Source organism: Salvelinus alpinus, chromosome 38, assembly GCF_045679555.1.
Source record: "Salvelinus alpinus chromosome 38, SLU_Salpinus.1, whole genome shotgun sequence".
Taxonomy (NCBI): domain Eukaryota; kingdom Metazoa; phylum Chordata; class Actinopteri; order Salmoniformes; family Salmonidae; genus Salvelinus; species Salvelinus alpinus.
In genome coordinates, this window is record NC_092123.1 from 7,990,229 (window position 1) to 8,003,979 (window position 13,751).

The window sequence follows — 13,751 nt, forward strand, 5'->3', positions numbered from 1 at the left end:
GATGCGCTTTTATGCTACACTATATGACCAAAAGTATGTGGACACCTGCTCGTCGAGCATTTCATTCCAAAATCATGGGCATTAATATGGAGTTGGTCCCCCCTTTGCTGCTCTAACAGCCTCTACTCTTCTGGGAAGGCTTTCCACTAGATGTTGGAACATTGCTGCAGGGGCTTGCTTCCATTCCATTAAGAGGACCAACTTTTCAAGCTTTAAGCGTGCTTGTTTTTTTTTAAATGGTCGAATTAATAAACTAAACATTCAGCCACAAGCATTAGTGAGGTCGGCATTCCAAATCATCTCAAAGGTGTTCGATGAGGTTGAGGTCAGGTCTCTGTGCAGGCCAGTCAAGTTCTTCCACACCGATCATGACAAACCATTTCTGTATGGACCTCACTTTATGCACCAAGGTATTGTCATGTTGAAACAGGTGAGGGCCTTCCCCAAACTGTTGCCACAAAGTTGGAAGCATAGAACTTTCTAGACTGTCATTGTTAAGATTTCCCTTCACTGGAACTAAGGGACTTAGCCCGAACGAGGAAACAGCCCCCAGACCATTACTCCTCCTCCACCAGACTTTACAGTTGGCACTATGCATTCGGGCAGGTAGCATTCTCCTTGCATACGCCAAATCCAGATTTGTCTGTCGGACTGCCAGATGGTGAAGTGTGATTCATCACTCCAGAGAATGTGTTTCCACTGCTCCGTCCAAAGGCGGCGAGCTTTACACCACTCCAGCTGACACTTGGCATTGCGGATGGTGATCTTAGGCTTTTGTGCGGCTGCTCGGCCATGCAAACCCATTTCATGAAGCTCCCGACGAACAGTTTTTGTGCTGATGTTGCTTCCATAGGCCGTTTGGAACTCGGTAGTGTTGCAACCGAGGACAGACTATTTTTATGCGCTTCGTCACTCGTCGGTCCCGTTCTGTGAGTTTGTGGCCTACCACTTCGCGGCTGAGCTGTTGTTGCTCCTAGACGTTTCCACTTCACAATAACAGCACTTAGTTGACCGGGGAAGCTCTAGCTGGTCAGAAATTTGATGAACTGACTTGTTGGAAAGGTGGCATTCTATGACGGTGCCACGTTGAAAGTCACTGTGCTCTTCAGTAAGGCCATTCTACTGCCAATGTTTGTCTATGGAGATTGCATGGCTGTGTGCTCGATTTTATACACGTCAGCAACGGGTGTGACTGAAATAGCCGAATCCACAAATTTGAAGGGGTGTACACATAATTTTGGGGATGTAGTGTAGGTTTAGGACCTCACATATTGTAGGTTATAGAGACCCCAACTGATGTACAAAACAATCTTCTAACCATCTACTTTGGTTTAGATACAAGCATCAGGAAGCCTATAACACAAATGAATTTGACTTTGTGAAAATCTTGTTGTACAGCATGTCATTCATTATCATCATGGCATTCATTTTCTGGTTCCTTTAACGTAGTTTTGCATTCATGAAAAATACATTTGATTCACATTGACTTTTTTTTTTATCATCCTCTGTAGGTGACTGCAGAGTTTGAGAACACACTGGACTTGGACCGCAACTGAGCCGATGGACAGGCAGGACCTGATCTTTTAGACCAGAAGATATGTTTTATACTGAAGCAAAATTGCATACTGTACACTTACTATATTTCCCCTTTACTCTCCTTCCATTTCAGTTTTGTCATGTTTCAGAACTTTTTTTTCTTTTTTCGTATGAAATTCACCACTAAGGCCTCAAACTCAATGTAAATTAATACATCTTTATTGGTTAACTGGAGAGGTTCACAAACTCAATCCAAGCTTGATGAAAACTCTGAAAAAGGGCATTCCCTTTCAGTCATTATATACTGCTACACAAACAAGTCATATAAGCATGATTTACATTATTCATTATTAACACAGATTCCTGCATGTGACTGACGAGGCTTCTTCTCTCAAAGCTGGGAACTTGAAACTGAGATACTCGTTTTGGTTCCCAGAGCAATGTTCTGGGCGTACTGTCAATTGGTCTGAGGAGGTCACAGTTATCTGCAAGAACCAAGATAGCCTTGAATTGTACATTTCTTCTCACTCTCTCTTCAGACAGTACAATTTTCTCTCACACAAGTTTTAAAATATATGAAGTGATAAACTGGCGCTCTAAATAAAATTACAGTATGAATAATCATGTAGTACTCACTGCACTGGAAACAATTCATACTTTGGTGTTAATTTGGTGATCATTTGTAACATTCATGGAATTAATTAAAGAAGATACCCAAGTCTTCGCATGCCTATATTCAAGAATATACAGTGGGAGTAAAGGGAGATATCCATATTTAAAGTTATCTTTATTTATTGTTTGATCATTGAAATAAATATATCTCCATTGCCTGCAACACACAGCTAAAGTAGATATACTTGAATGAAAACAAACTGATGACATCAGTATACACCTGTGGTACATTCAAAATAATTAGCTAATGTTGAAGTTGACCTGCACCTACACAGGGGAACAATAAACACTCAAACGTACGAGGCTTCTTGTGCAACAGGGACTGGAGAGACAAAGTCAAGTCAAATCCAATGAAAGCAACACTTGAGATGAGTTATTCAATCAAAATATATTCATTCATCAAATCACAAGTATGTTGCCTTAGGTACTTTTAGCATAATAGTTTAGGGCTTGAGATTGCCATCAATGTCCTCTGTCATTACCAGATTTGTAGTCGCTGTCCCTCCCATAGTCAATAACACAAACAAATACACACACACACTAGTTCTCACCAAAACAACCTGACTTTAAGTATAGGCGTATACGTTTATTTTACTTTTACACTCTAAACAGTTAAACAATCAATATGCGTATCTCTGCATAAAAAGTGATCAATTAGTTGTGTGTAGAATCGTCTTAGTGTTCTGCTTTCATATAGGCCCATGAGGATAACTATTTTATCTCTACCCAAAAGATGCATTTGGGTGAGTACGGCAAGATTTAAAGTCCACCATTGTGGAGTTGTTCCGAACTAAAAACATTCATTAAAAGTGTAATGTCTATAACTGAAGATAAAATCCATGTAAAACCAAATATCTGACAAATAAACTTGTGTGACAAGGCATAATAGTAACACCATTGACACTGCTGTATCCATGAAGTGATAAATCAATGTTTTATGTTTATGCCCTAAAATTTGACTTAGCATAGGTGGGAAACCTGTCTGTAAAGAGCACATGGCTGCTGGTTGAATTGTATTGTATTGCTCCTGAGGCGGCTCACGTATAATATGCTCTTTTTTGAAGTCGCCGACTAGACTTATCAGGTGGAGCAAACGTACAGAAAATCTTTGGCTGACACTTAAACAAATAACCCTCTTTCTACTCAAAATTAAAACAAGATTCTAGAACAATCAATAAAAAAAAGATTTTGTTATTTTGGAGAAAAAGGTGCAAAAATGTCTAGCTATCAAATAGCAAACCAACAAAACTAAACTCACTCCACATAATGCCATACTTTCAATTCATATGGAGCTACTAGGCCTAAATCAAAAGACCAGAGGTCTTAAACCATAGATAGCCTGGTCCCAGATCTGTCTGGCCTGTATAGCCAGTGCCATATACAGCGCAACCAGGCTACCTAGATCTGTGAACATGTGGAATAGTTTATGTAACACATTCTGCCTCCAAAATAGTCACACTTAAGCCTAATGCACAGTGTGTGTACTTTACCCATTTCCTTCAAAAGCTGTGCCAGTGAGAGTCACTTGATTTCACTTCAGATTAAATAGTATTTACACTGAATCCATCTACCTCTGATATTATATTAATTTCAGGGATATACACACACGTTACATAACGTGTACATTTATCTTATGCATACGTTCAGGTTGTACATAAAGAGAAATGTTTTGTGCACTTAAATGTAGAAAATACATTCCACATAGTGCTGACACACACTGAGGGAGAGTTGCGCAATGAGCAGTACGACATAAAAAAGCGACGCGAAAGGAAACAACCAAAAAAACGAAAAACATCTGGGGAAAAGTCAAAGGTCAATATATATTTTTTAAACGCTAGAAATACAATACTTTTATACAAAATCAACAATACAGTATTATCAACAGTATACGTGACCTACCACTGACGTGACAAATGGACCACACACTTACAGTAAGTCTTCCAGATAGTTAAAGGGGCCATAGAAATAGAATGACTGGAAAGGACCAAGCCTCTCAGATCACGTATATATAATTTCAATGGGAATGTCCGTTCTAGTTATTTTATTTCTATGGATAGATAAGAGTATTAGTTGGCTCATAGTAGGCCGTCAATGTTCTTCTCTGATATCTCCTTCTCTTTGTCCTCAGTGGCGCCCCCCGGTGGACTGTACTTGTTGTTGTAGTCCTGGAGCATGGTCACAACGTCGTGGTGTCCAAAGTGCACTGCCTCTTCCATCGGTGTGTTACCCCACCTTGATGGAGCAGACGAGAGACATTGTAAACACTGCTCTTAAATGGACACGTTTTACATTAGCTAAGTTTCCATCCAATTGGCGACAGATTTTCACACGAATATTCTCAAATCTGCAAAAATTAAATGTGTGCATTTTCCCACCAGAGGTGTGTTTCCATGAAATGTACTTGTTGCAGATAAAAGGCTGTGCATGATGACGTAGTGGACATAAAAATTACTTTTGTTGTTAAATTCCCATGTACCGAATAAAAAAAATACAAATTCAGTTTGTCACATGCGCCGAATACTACAGGTGTAGACTTTACAGTGAAATGCTTACTTATTAACCAACAATGCAGTTAAGAAAAATACAAAAAAAATTATAATACAAATAATAATAAGGTAATTGAGGTAATATATACAGTCGTGTACAAAAGTTGAGAGAATGACAAATATTAATTTTCACAAAGTCTGCTGCCTCAGTTTGTATGATGGGAATTTGCATATACTGCAGAATGTTATGAAGAGTGATCAGATGAATTGCAATTAATTGCAAAGTCCCTCTTTGCCATGCAAATTACCTGAATCCCCCAAAAACATTTCCACTGCATTTCAGCCCTGCCACAAAAGGACCAGCTGACATCATGTCAGTGATTCTCTCGTTAACACAGGTGTGAGTGATAACTAAGTGGCTCGGGGAACAAAACATCAATATTTTGGGTCCATGGCCAGGAAACTCCCCAGACCTTAATCCCATTGAGAACTTGTGGTCAATCCTCAAGAAGTGGGTGGACAAACAAAAACCCACAAATTCTGACAAACTCCAAGCATTGATTATGCAAGAATGTGCTGCCATCAGTCAGGACGTGGCCCAGAAGTTAATTGACAGCAGGCCAGGGCGGATTGCAGAGGTCTTGAAAAAGAAGAGTCAACACTGCAAATATTCTTTGCATCAACTTCATGTAATTGTCAATAAAAGCCTTTGACACTTATGAAATGCTTGTAGTTATATTTCGGTATTCCATAGTAACATCTGACAAAAATATCTAAAGACACTGAGGCAGCAGACTTTGTGAAAATTAATATTTGTGTCATTCTCAAAACTTTTGGCCACGACTACATGTACAGTTGAAGTCGGAAGTTTACATACACCTTAGCCAAATACATTTAAACTCAGTTTTTCACAATTTCTGACATTTAATCCTAGCAAAAATTCCCCGTCTTAGGTCAGTTAGGATCACCCCTTTATTTTAAGAATGTGATATGTCAGAATAATAGTAGAGAATTATTTTTTTCAGCTTTTATTTCTTTCATCACATTCCCAGTGGTTCAGAAGTTTACATACACTCAATTAGTATTTGGTAGCATTGCCTTTTAAATTGTTTAACTTGGGTCAAACGTTTCAGGTAGCCTTCCACAAGCTTCCCACAATAAGTTGGGTGAATTTTGGCCCATTCCTCCTGACAGAGCTGGTGTAACTGAGTCAGGTTTGTAGGCCTCCTTGCTCGCACATACTTTTTCAGTTCTGCCCACACATTTTCTATAGGTTTGAGGTCAGAGCTTTGTGATGGCCACTCCAATACCTTGACTTTGTTGTCCTTAAGCCATTTTGCCACAACTTTGGAAGTATGCTTGGGGTCATTGTCCATTTGGAAGACCCATTTGCAACCAAGCTTTAACTACCTGACTGATGTCTTGAGATGTTGCTTCAATATATCCACATAATTTTCCATCCTCATTATGCCATCTTTTTTGTAAAGTGCACAAGTCCCTCCTGCAGCAAAGCCCCCCCACAACATGATGCTGCCACCCCCGTGCTTCACGGCTGGGATGGTGTTCTTTGGCTTGCAAGCCTTCCCCTTTTCCCTCCAGACTTAAGGATGGTCATTATGGCCAAACAGTTCTATTTTTGTTTCATCAGACCAGACGACATTTCTCCAAAAAGTACGATCTTTGTCGCCATGTGCAGTTGCAAACCGTAATCTGGATTTTTTTATGGCGGTTTTGGAGCAGTGGCTTCTTCCTTGCTGAGTGGCCTTTCAGGTTATGTCGATATAGGACTCGTTTTACTGAGGATATAGATACTTTTGTACCTGTTTCCTCCTGCATCTTCATAAGGTCCTTTGCTGTTGTTCTGGGATTGATTTGCACTTTTCGCACCAAAGTACACTCATCTCTATGAGACAGAACACGTCTCCTTCCTGAGCGTTATGACGGCTGCGTGGTCCCATGGTGTTTATACTTACGTACTATTGTTTGTACAGATGAATATGGTACCTTCAGGCGTTTGGAAATTGCTCCCAAGGATGAACCAGACTTGTGGAGGTCTACAATTTTTTTCCCTGAGGTCTTGGCTGACTTCTTTTGATTTTCCCATGATGTCAAGCAAAGAGGCACTGAGTTTGAAGGTGGGCCTTGAAATACATCCACAGGTACACCTCCAATTAACTCAAATTATGTCAATTAGCCTATCAGAAGCTTCTAAAGCCATGACATCATTTCTGGAATTTTCCAAGCTGTTTAAAGGCACAGTCAACTTAGTGTATATTAACTTCTGACCCACTGGAATTTTGATACATAATTAAATAATCTGTCTGTAAACAATTAAAAAAAAATTTTTTTTTTTACCTGTGTCATGCACAAAGTTGATGTCCTAAACGACTTGCCAAAACTATAGTTTGTTAACAAGAAATTTGTGGAGTGGTTGAAAAACAGGTTTTAATGACTCCAACCTAGGTGTATGTAAACATCCGACTTCAACTGTAGGTCAAGCTCATCACCATGCACTTTCACCACCCTGTGAAGTTCAACTTATTTCACCTGCAGCCTAATAAACTGCATGCTTTCCCAAGTTGTGGTGGGAGGACCACACAACATATCATTGTGTGACTCCAAGTTTACTTTGATATGATGGTTATTATATCAATATTTGCGCATAAAAGCGTTTCCATCACCATTTCTTGCATAATATATTTTACAGACAAAAATATCCTATCATGTCTAGCGTATTTGGTTTTTCGAAATTTGGAAAGTTTACTGACAAATTTGCTGTTTTCATTTGGCCTGTCGTGACATTTCTTATCCAACATGTACTTTACTCTCATAAAAAAGTGGGATGGAAAACTGGTTAGAGACACTGAACATATGTTTTCGTGTCCATTGGAGACATTGGATCTTAGCTACATTGACAGACACTGGGTGTTCTTTGAGGCCATTGAATCTACGCTCACCTGTCTTTGGGAACAGGGTTGACCCTGCATGCCTCCAACAGGAACTTGACCACCTCCACATGCCCTTCTGCTGCAGCCACATGGAGGGCCGTCCTGGAGTCGTAGTCCCTCTGCTCCATGTCCATGGAAGACAGAGCAAACCTGGACACATTCCACAGAAGGACAGTGATGAGTACAGTACAGCAGCCAAAATAGCACACACACCACCTCTAGTCCCCATGTAGACACACAGGGAAACATTACAAGGTCTCTGACACAGCGACAGATTTGGAATTTACTATATTTCCTTTCATAGCTTATTTTCAAGGCCTTATTGGCCAACATGGAGAGGATGCAGTGCTGTGTACCTCCTCAGTGCAGACACATCGCCAGTGTACGCAGCAAAGAGAAGATTGATGACCGACTTCACCTGAAAGACAACAGAGAGGCAGTTTGCATGTCAACCCCTTTAGCACTATCAGTATCTTCCAGTGGGTGGCACTGTTGCTTTAAAAAACACTCAGTCCAACGGCAGCTTTTTCATGGGAACATGTCGACTACATGTACATGAAGGCACCTTGGTGAACGTAGGGAAGTAGAAAAAGAGAGGAGAAGGAGAGAGAGGCTCCCAGTTAAACTCGACTCACCCTCTGGTCTCCGCCCTCCCTGCGAGGATCCAGCTTCTTGACAAAGTGCTTCAGGTTGTCGTAGTTGTGGAAGTTGCAAAGGGACACCAGATCCTGGAACAGAGCAATCCCTGTCAGGCTTTCTGCTGGTTTTCTAATCATCAATCAATTAGATCACTGACAGAGAGACAACAGAGTGAAAACGGTCAGTTTCTCGTACCGTGCAGAACTGGATTCCTCGTACACTGTTACCCAGCTTGTCCAGTGGCGGGGACCAGCACATGATACCCATGACGTTGGGCACCACCAGCAGGATGCCCCCTGCCACACCTGACTTAGCTGGAAGTCCAACCTGCCAGACAGCATAGAGGAAGAGTGCAGACAACAGTGTCAAAACATATCAGCAGAAATGAACAGCAGTGGATGGACAAACATCATGGAGTGGAAGATCTACTGCAGGTGTAACGTGTAATGCTTAAATGGTGGTAGATTGTCGTTGTTCCCACTGTGTCTCCAAAGAACAGCAGGCCAAACAGACCGTAGGAAACCATGCTAAACTAGGGGGGGGGACTAGGAAAATTAGGGGACTAGAAATTGTCTGTTGTACATGATCCCTGTCAAATCAACAAACACAAGTATTGAGGGAAGGAACTTGGAGACTCACGTGGAAAGCGAACTGTCCCGAGAAGTCGTACATGCCGCATGAGTGCATGAGGCTCAGGGTGTTCCGTACCGCCTCTGGGCCCAGCACGCGCTCGCCTGTGATTGGACAGAAGCCGCCATTGGCCAGGGTGGCCGCCATGACGCTAGCGCTTTCACAGGTCACCTCGATGGAGCACAGCTAGAGAAGAATAGAAAACGTTTAATATACCATCGGGAATAACAGCTGACGGAGAGAGGAAAACAAACAGGATGTTTCTCCACTAAGCCCATTGAAATGATACAGCTTAAAAAAAAAAAAAATGCTCACTCGATGCCCACACCAATTCACCATGTATACATACTGTCGTCACAGCCAGTGTGTCTATGTATGTGGATGACTCAACATTATACACGTCAGCTACTAAAGTGAGTGAAATCACTGCAACACTTAAGAGCTGCAGCTAGTTTCAGAATGGCTGGCAAGGAATAAGTTAGTGTTAAATATTTCAAAAACTAAAAGCACTGTATTTGGGACAAATCATTCACTAAACCCTAAACCTCAACTAAATCTTGTAATAAATTATGTGGAAATTGAGCAGGTTGAGGTGACTAAACTGCTTGGAGTAATCCTGGATTGTAAACTGTCATGGTCAAAACATGTTGATGACTACAGCAGCTAAATTGGGAGAAGTCTGTCCATAATAAAACACTGCTCTGCCTTTTTAACAACACTATCAACAAGGCAGGTCCTACAGGCCCTAGTTTTGTTGCACCTAGACTACTGTTCAGTAGTGTGGTCAGGTGCCACGTGGGATTTAAGAAAATTACAATTGGCTCAGAACAGGGCAGCACAGCTGGCCTTTTAAATGTGCACAGAGAGCTAACAACAATAATATGCATGTAAATCTCTCATGGCTCAAAGTGGTGGAGAGACTGACTTCATCACTACTTGTTTTTGTAAGAAGTGTTGACAAGCTGAAGGTACCGAGGTGTCTGTTTAAAATACTGGCACACAGCTCGGACTCCCATGCATAGCCCACAAGACATGCCACCAGAGGTCTCTTCACAGTCCCCAAGTCCAGAACAGACTATGGGAGGCGCACAGTACTACATAAGAGAATGACTACATGGAACCCTATTCCACATCAGGTAACTGATGCAACCAGTAGAATCAGATTTAAAAAACATTTTAAAAAAACACCTTATGGAACAGCAGGGACTGTGAAGAGACACGCGTGCGCGCACACACTATGCAATGATATGGGCTGCGACCATGTAACGCTTTTATAACATACAGAAGTGCACTGGTTATCAAGGGGCAAAGTATCGACACGTTTTTTTTTTAAATTGAGAGACGAGCTTAAAGTTTTCTTTACTGACCATCATTTTCTCTTGTCTGACCGCTTGCATGAGTTTCTCACACACCTGGCCGATCTGGGGGATGTTTTTTCTCGCCTGAATGATCTGAATCTAGGATTACAGGGACTCTGCCATACAACTATATTCAATGTGCGGGACAAAATTGAGGATATGATTAAGAAGTTGGAGCTCTTCTCTGTCTGCATTAACAAGGACAACACACAGGTCTTTCCATCATTGTATGGTTTTCTGTGTGCAAATGAACTCAAGCTTACGGACAATGTCAAATGTGATATAGCGAAGCACCTGAGTGAGTTGGGTGCGCAATTACGCACGTACTTTCCCGAAACGGATGACCCTGCCTCCAGTGCACGTACCGATATCTGAACAAGAGAGCCTCATCGAAATTGCAAGAAGCGGTTCTGAGAAAATGTAATTTAATCAGAAGCCACAGATTCTGGATTGGGCTGCACTCAGAGTATCCTGCCTTGGCAAATCGCACTGTTAAGACACTGATGTCCTTTGCAAATGTCCCTCACTAGCATGAAAACTAAATACAGGCACAGACTGTGTGTGGAAAATGATTTAAGACAGACTCTCTCCAATACAACCTAACATTGCAGAGTTATGTGCATCCTTTCAAGCGCACCCTTCTCATTAACCTGTGGTGAGTTATTCACAATTTTCGATGAACAAATAAGGTTTTATATGTAAGATGGTTAAATAAAGAGCAAAATAATTGATTATTATTTGTGCCCTGGTCCTATAAGAGCTCTTTGCCACTTCCCACGAGCCGGGTTGTGACAAAAACTCACACTCAATCTTATGTTTAATAAATGTATCGTATAGTGTGTGTGTGGCAGGCAGGCTTACAATGATGGCAAAAAACAACATTTGAGAGTGCGCTGACCCTGGTGCTAGAGGGGGTACGCAGCTGGAGGTTGAATGTTTGAAGGGGTACGGGACTGTAATAATTTTGGTAACCACTGCCTTAATGTGTTTGGACCCCAGGAGGAGTAGCTGCTGCCAAATACAAATACTCACCTGGAAGTAGAGGTCTAAAATGGAGGTCATGTCTGTCCCCTCTGGAAAGCACTAGAAAGAAACAGTGGTTTGATTTGACAGTCAGACAACGCCTTGTAAATGCCTATTTAAAAATGTCTAAGTGATCTAGAAAAGGTACACTTGATTGATGTAAAATGTGTGTGCTTGTTTCAGCTGTCACCAACCTTCTTTTCCTTCAGGTAGTAGCCGATAGCAAAGTTACGGTCTCCAGACTCCCTCTCTGACTGGAATCTGGGTGCAGAGAGAGCAGGAACATTCTGAGTCCTGTTTCAACTAAGTAAAATTCCAAGTTGGAAAAACCAGTAAAGCTTTTTGTGTTGTAGACATAGCCGCAGGAAGTGGATTAGGGGCGGGAAAAAAATGACGGCTATATCGGTCTGCTAATACAGGACTAGTAAAGGCCCAGTGCAATTTTGTGAAGTGTATAACATTTTTAAAAAACATCTATTTTTATATTTTGTTTTTTTAGGTGGTGCTGCAGCACCCCCAGCACCCCTACCTCCCGCAGCTATGGTTTTTGATGTTGTTCAGATCAAGATTTATCTCTATGGTTGTTGTTTTCGTGGTGTTATTCTAAAGCAGAATAAAGTACTGATTTGAAACTGATTATCATACTAAAAATGCTAGTGATGAAAACAACACCGATGAATACTAAGGCATGGCACCTGGCCAATGGTGGTGAGCCAAGGTGCTGAACCAAACCACAACCCCAGTTCTTCCTCTTGAGAACTCACGTGGCATTGCTGAAACCCACATACTCGTTTCCTGCCAGCTTGTTCATGAAGTTCATGACCTGCAATACAAAGTCCAAAAGGTCACAAAGTACACCCATCATTACAAAGATAATCCCAAATATTCAGCGCAGCGTAGGGCTAAACATAAAAGAACTGGGTAGCGTTACTTACATAATCAAATTTCTCAGCATTGCTTGCCCCTTGCTAAAAGAGAAACAGAAGATCACATCAGTATGAATGACTACATACTGTATATCAAATTAGATATACAGGAAATTGTATATTGCCTAGCTAATGGGACTACCTTATGACAAATTCAATTCCAAATTACCAATATCATTACAAAATCTAGCAATAATCATTACAAAAAAAGTATGTGCCCTAAAGAAATAAGTTTAGTCCTAATATTACGAATATTTATGATTACTGGGCAACTAAGCTAATTGGAGATGAAATGAATCACTAATCAAAGAGTCACGGGTTTTCAAATGAGAAAATAATCTACCAAAAGACAATCAGCAAAACAATGTGTAGGCCATTCTACCAGACTGGAGATAAAACACACCACAGGTAAATGCAATTCCTTATATCTGCATTTCTGCATAGACAGGTATATGTGAACTTAATCTGTAGTCGTGTAAGTAGCCTTTGTACTGTAGGGGTCTGAGTGTCTGTTGAAAGTTAGTGATGTATGCTAGTGACTGTGTGTTGTAGAAGGTTATGGATCTATATGTGCAGATTAATTAGTGATGTCCTCACTTAATATTGTAGAACACAATGACTTCTGGGATATGTAGTGTGAGCTGAGGAGAGGAGGTACTACAGAAACGAAACATTACATTTAACTCTAATAATACAAATAGTGCAAAAAAAAAGTTAAATACATTTAAAAAATAACACAACTAATCAATCATCTAAAAACAATGGTATGTTTGTACTATCATGATTTTGAAAAACATTTTTTTTGCCTTTGTTTATTTTGTAAACAGTTTGTAAAATCCAGGTGACAAAAAGCAACTACTACAACTGTAGCATATTATAACAAATCCAGATGTTGTTCAATGGGGAGAATAATTTAAGTAAAAAAATTACCAACGTCATTGACCTGTGGCAGTGGTCATAATTTCCCACAGATCTTAATGCTGTAAAATATGCAACAACAAATAAACCACAAACGAGGCTTCAAAAATACATTACAACGTTCCCATAGTTTAGTCCCAGATTTACCATACGGGAACCACATTTTGAGAAACAGATCTGGTCTATATTACTGAATACATTAGATTAGAATTAGAATGTGGGGGCATCCAATCAGTGGATTGATTATTGAGCCCACCATTAGCAACCTTTACAGTGATTGGTTTAAGGTTATAATGAAGATTTAAGCAGAAAGATACCACATCATTACCCTGTCAAGTCAAAAGGCTGCCATCCAAATAACCAAATTACTGATAGGCTACAGATGTAGGATCTTAATTGTATCACTCACTGCAGGAAAAATGCAAACTTGTAATGTATTAAACGTTTAAAAAGGCTTCTAAAGTTTATAATTTCCACTTTAAAATGTCAAGACTTGATTTGCCCTAACAATAAATATATCAACCCCTACAAAAAATGTCCATTAGTTATTATTCACATAATAATTCACATTTCCTGTTGCTGCAGGATTATTTTCCTGCTGTAGCAAACTGGATC

General features: G+C 40.4%; 2 protein-coding genes across 6 annotated transcripts in view; one reads left to right on the forward strand and one right to left on the reverse strand.

Moving 5' to 3' along the window:
- Window positions 1–2,259, forward strand: part of LOC139566190 (signal transducer and activator of transcription 1-alpha/beta-like) — a 35,046-nt gene extending 32,787 nt beyond the window's left edge. For all 4 annotated transcript variants that reach the window (XM_071387206.1, XM_071387204.1, XM_071387205.1 and 1 more), the window contains one exon: window positions 1,512–2,259. In XM_071387206.1, the coding sequence (XP_071243307.1) occupies window positions 1,512–1,556 (45 nt within the window). In that variant the 3' untranslated portion in view covers window positions 1,557–2,259. The remainder of the gene's footprint in view (window positions 1–1,511) is intronic.
- Window positions 2,260–2,306: 47 nt separating this feature from the next.
- Window positions 2,307–13,737, reverse strand: LOC139566193 (glutaminase kidney isoform, mitochondrial-like). Of its 2 annotated transcripts, none has more exons than XM_071387218.1 (11): window positions 13,149–13,737; window positions 12,228–12,260; window positions 12,057–12,115; window positions 11,487–11,553; window positions 11,302–11,352; window positions 8,921–9,097; window positions 8,477–8,608; window positions 8,278–8,370; window positions 7,999–8,060; window positions 7,652–7,792; window positions 2,307–4,440 (listed from the first exon to the last, which is right to left on the reverse strand). In XM_071387218.1, the coding sequence occupies exons 1-11, from the start codon at window positions 13,155–13,157 to the stop codon at window positions 4,284–4,286; spliced, it is 981 nt and encodes a 326-aa protein (XP_071243319.1). In that variant the 5' UTR covers window positions 13,158–13,737; the 3' UTR covers window positions 2,307–4,283. The 2 variants fall into 2 exon arrangements, with proteins under 2 accessions (XP_071243319.1, XP_071243320.1); XM_071387219.1 differs by having other exon boundaries at window positions 12,816–13,735.
- Window positions 13,738–13,751: the final 14 nt, after the last annotated feature.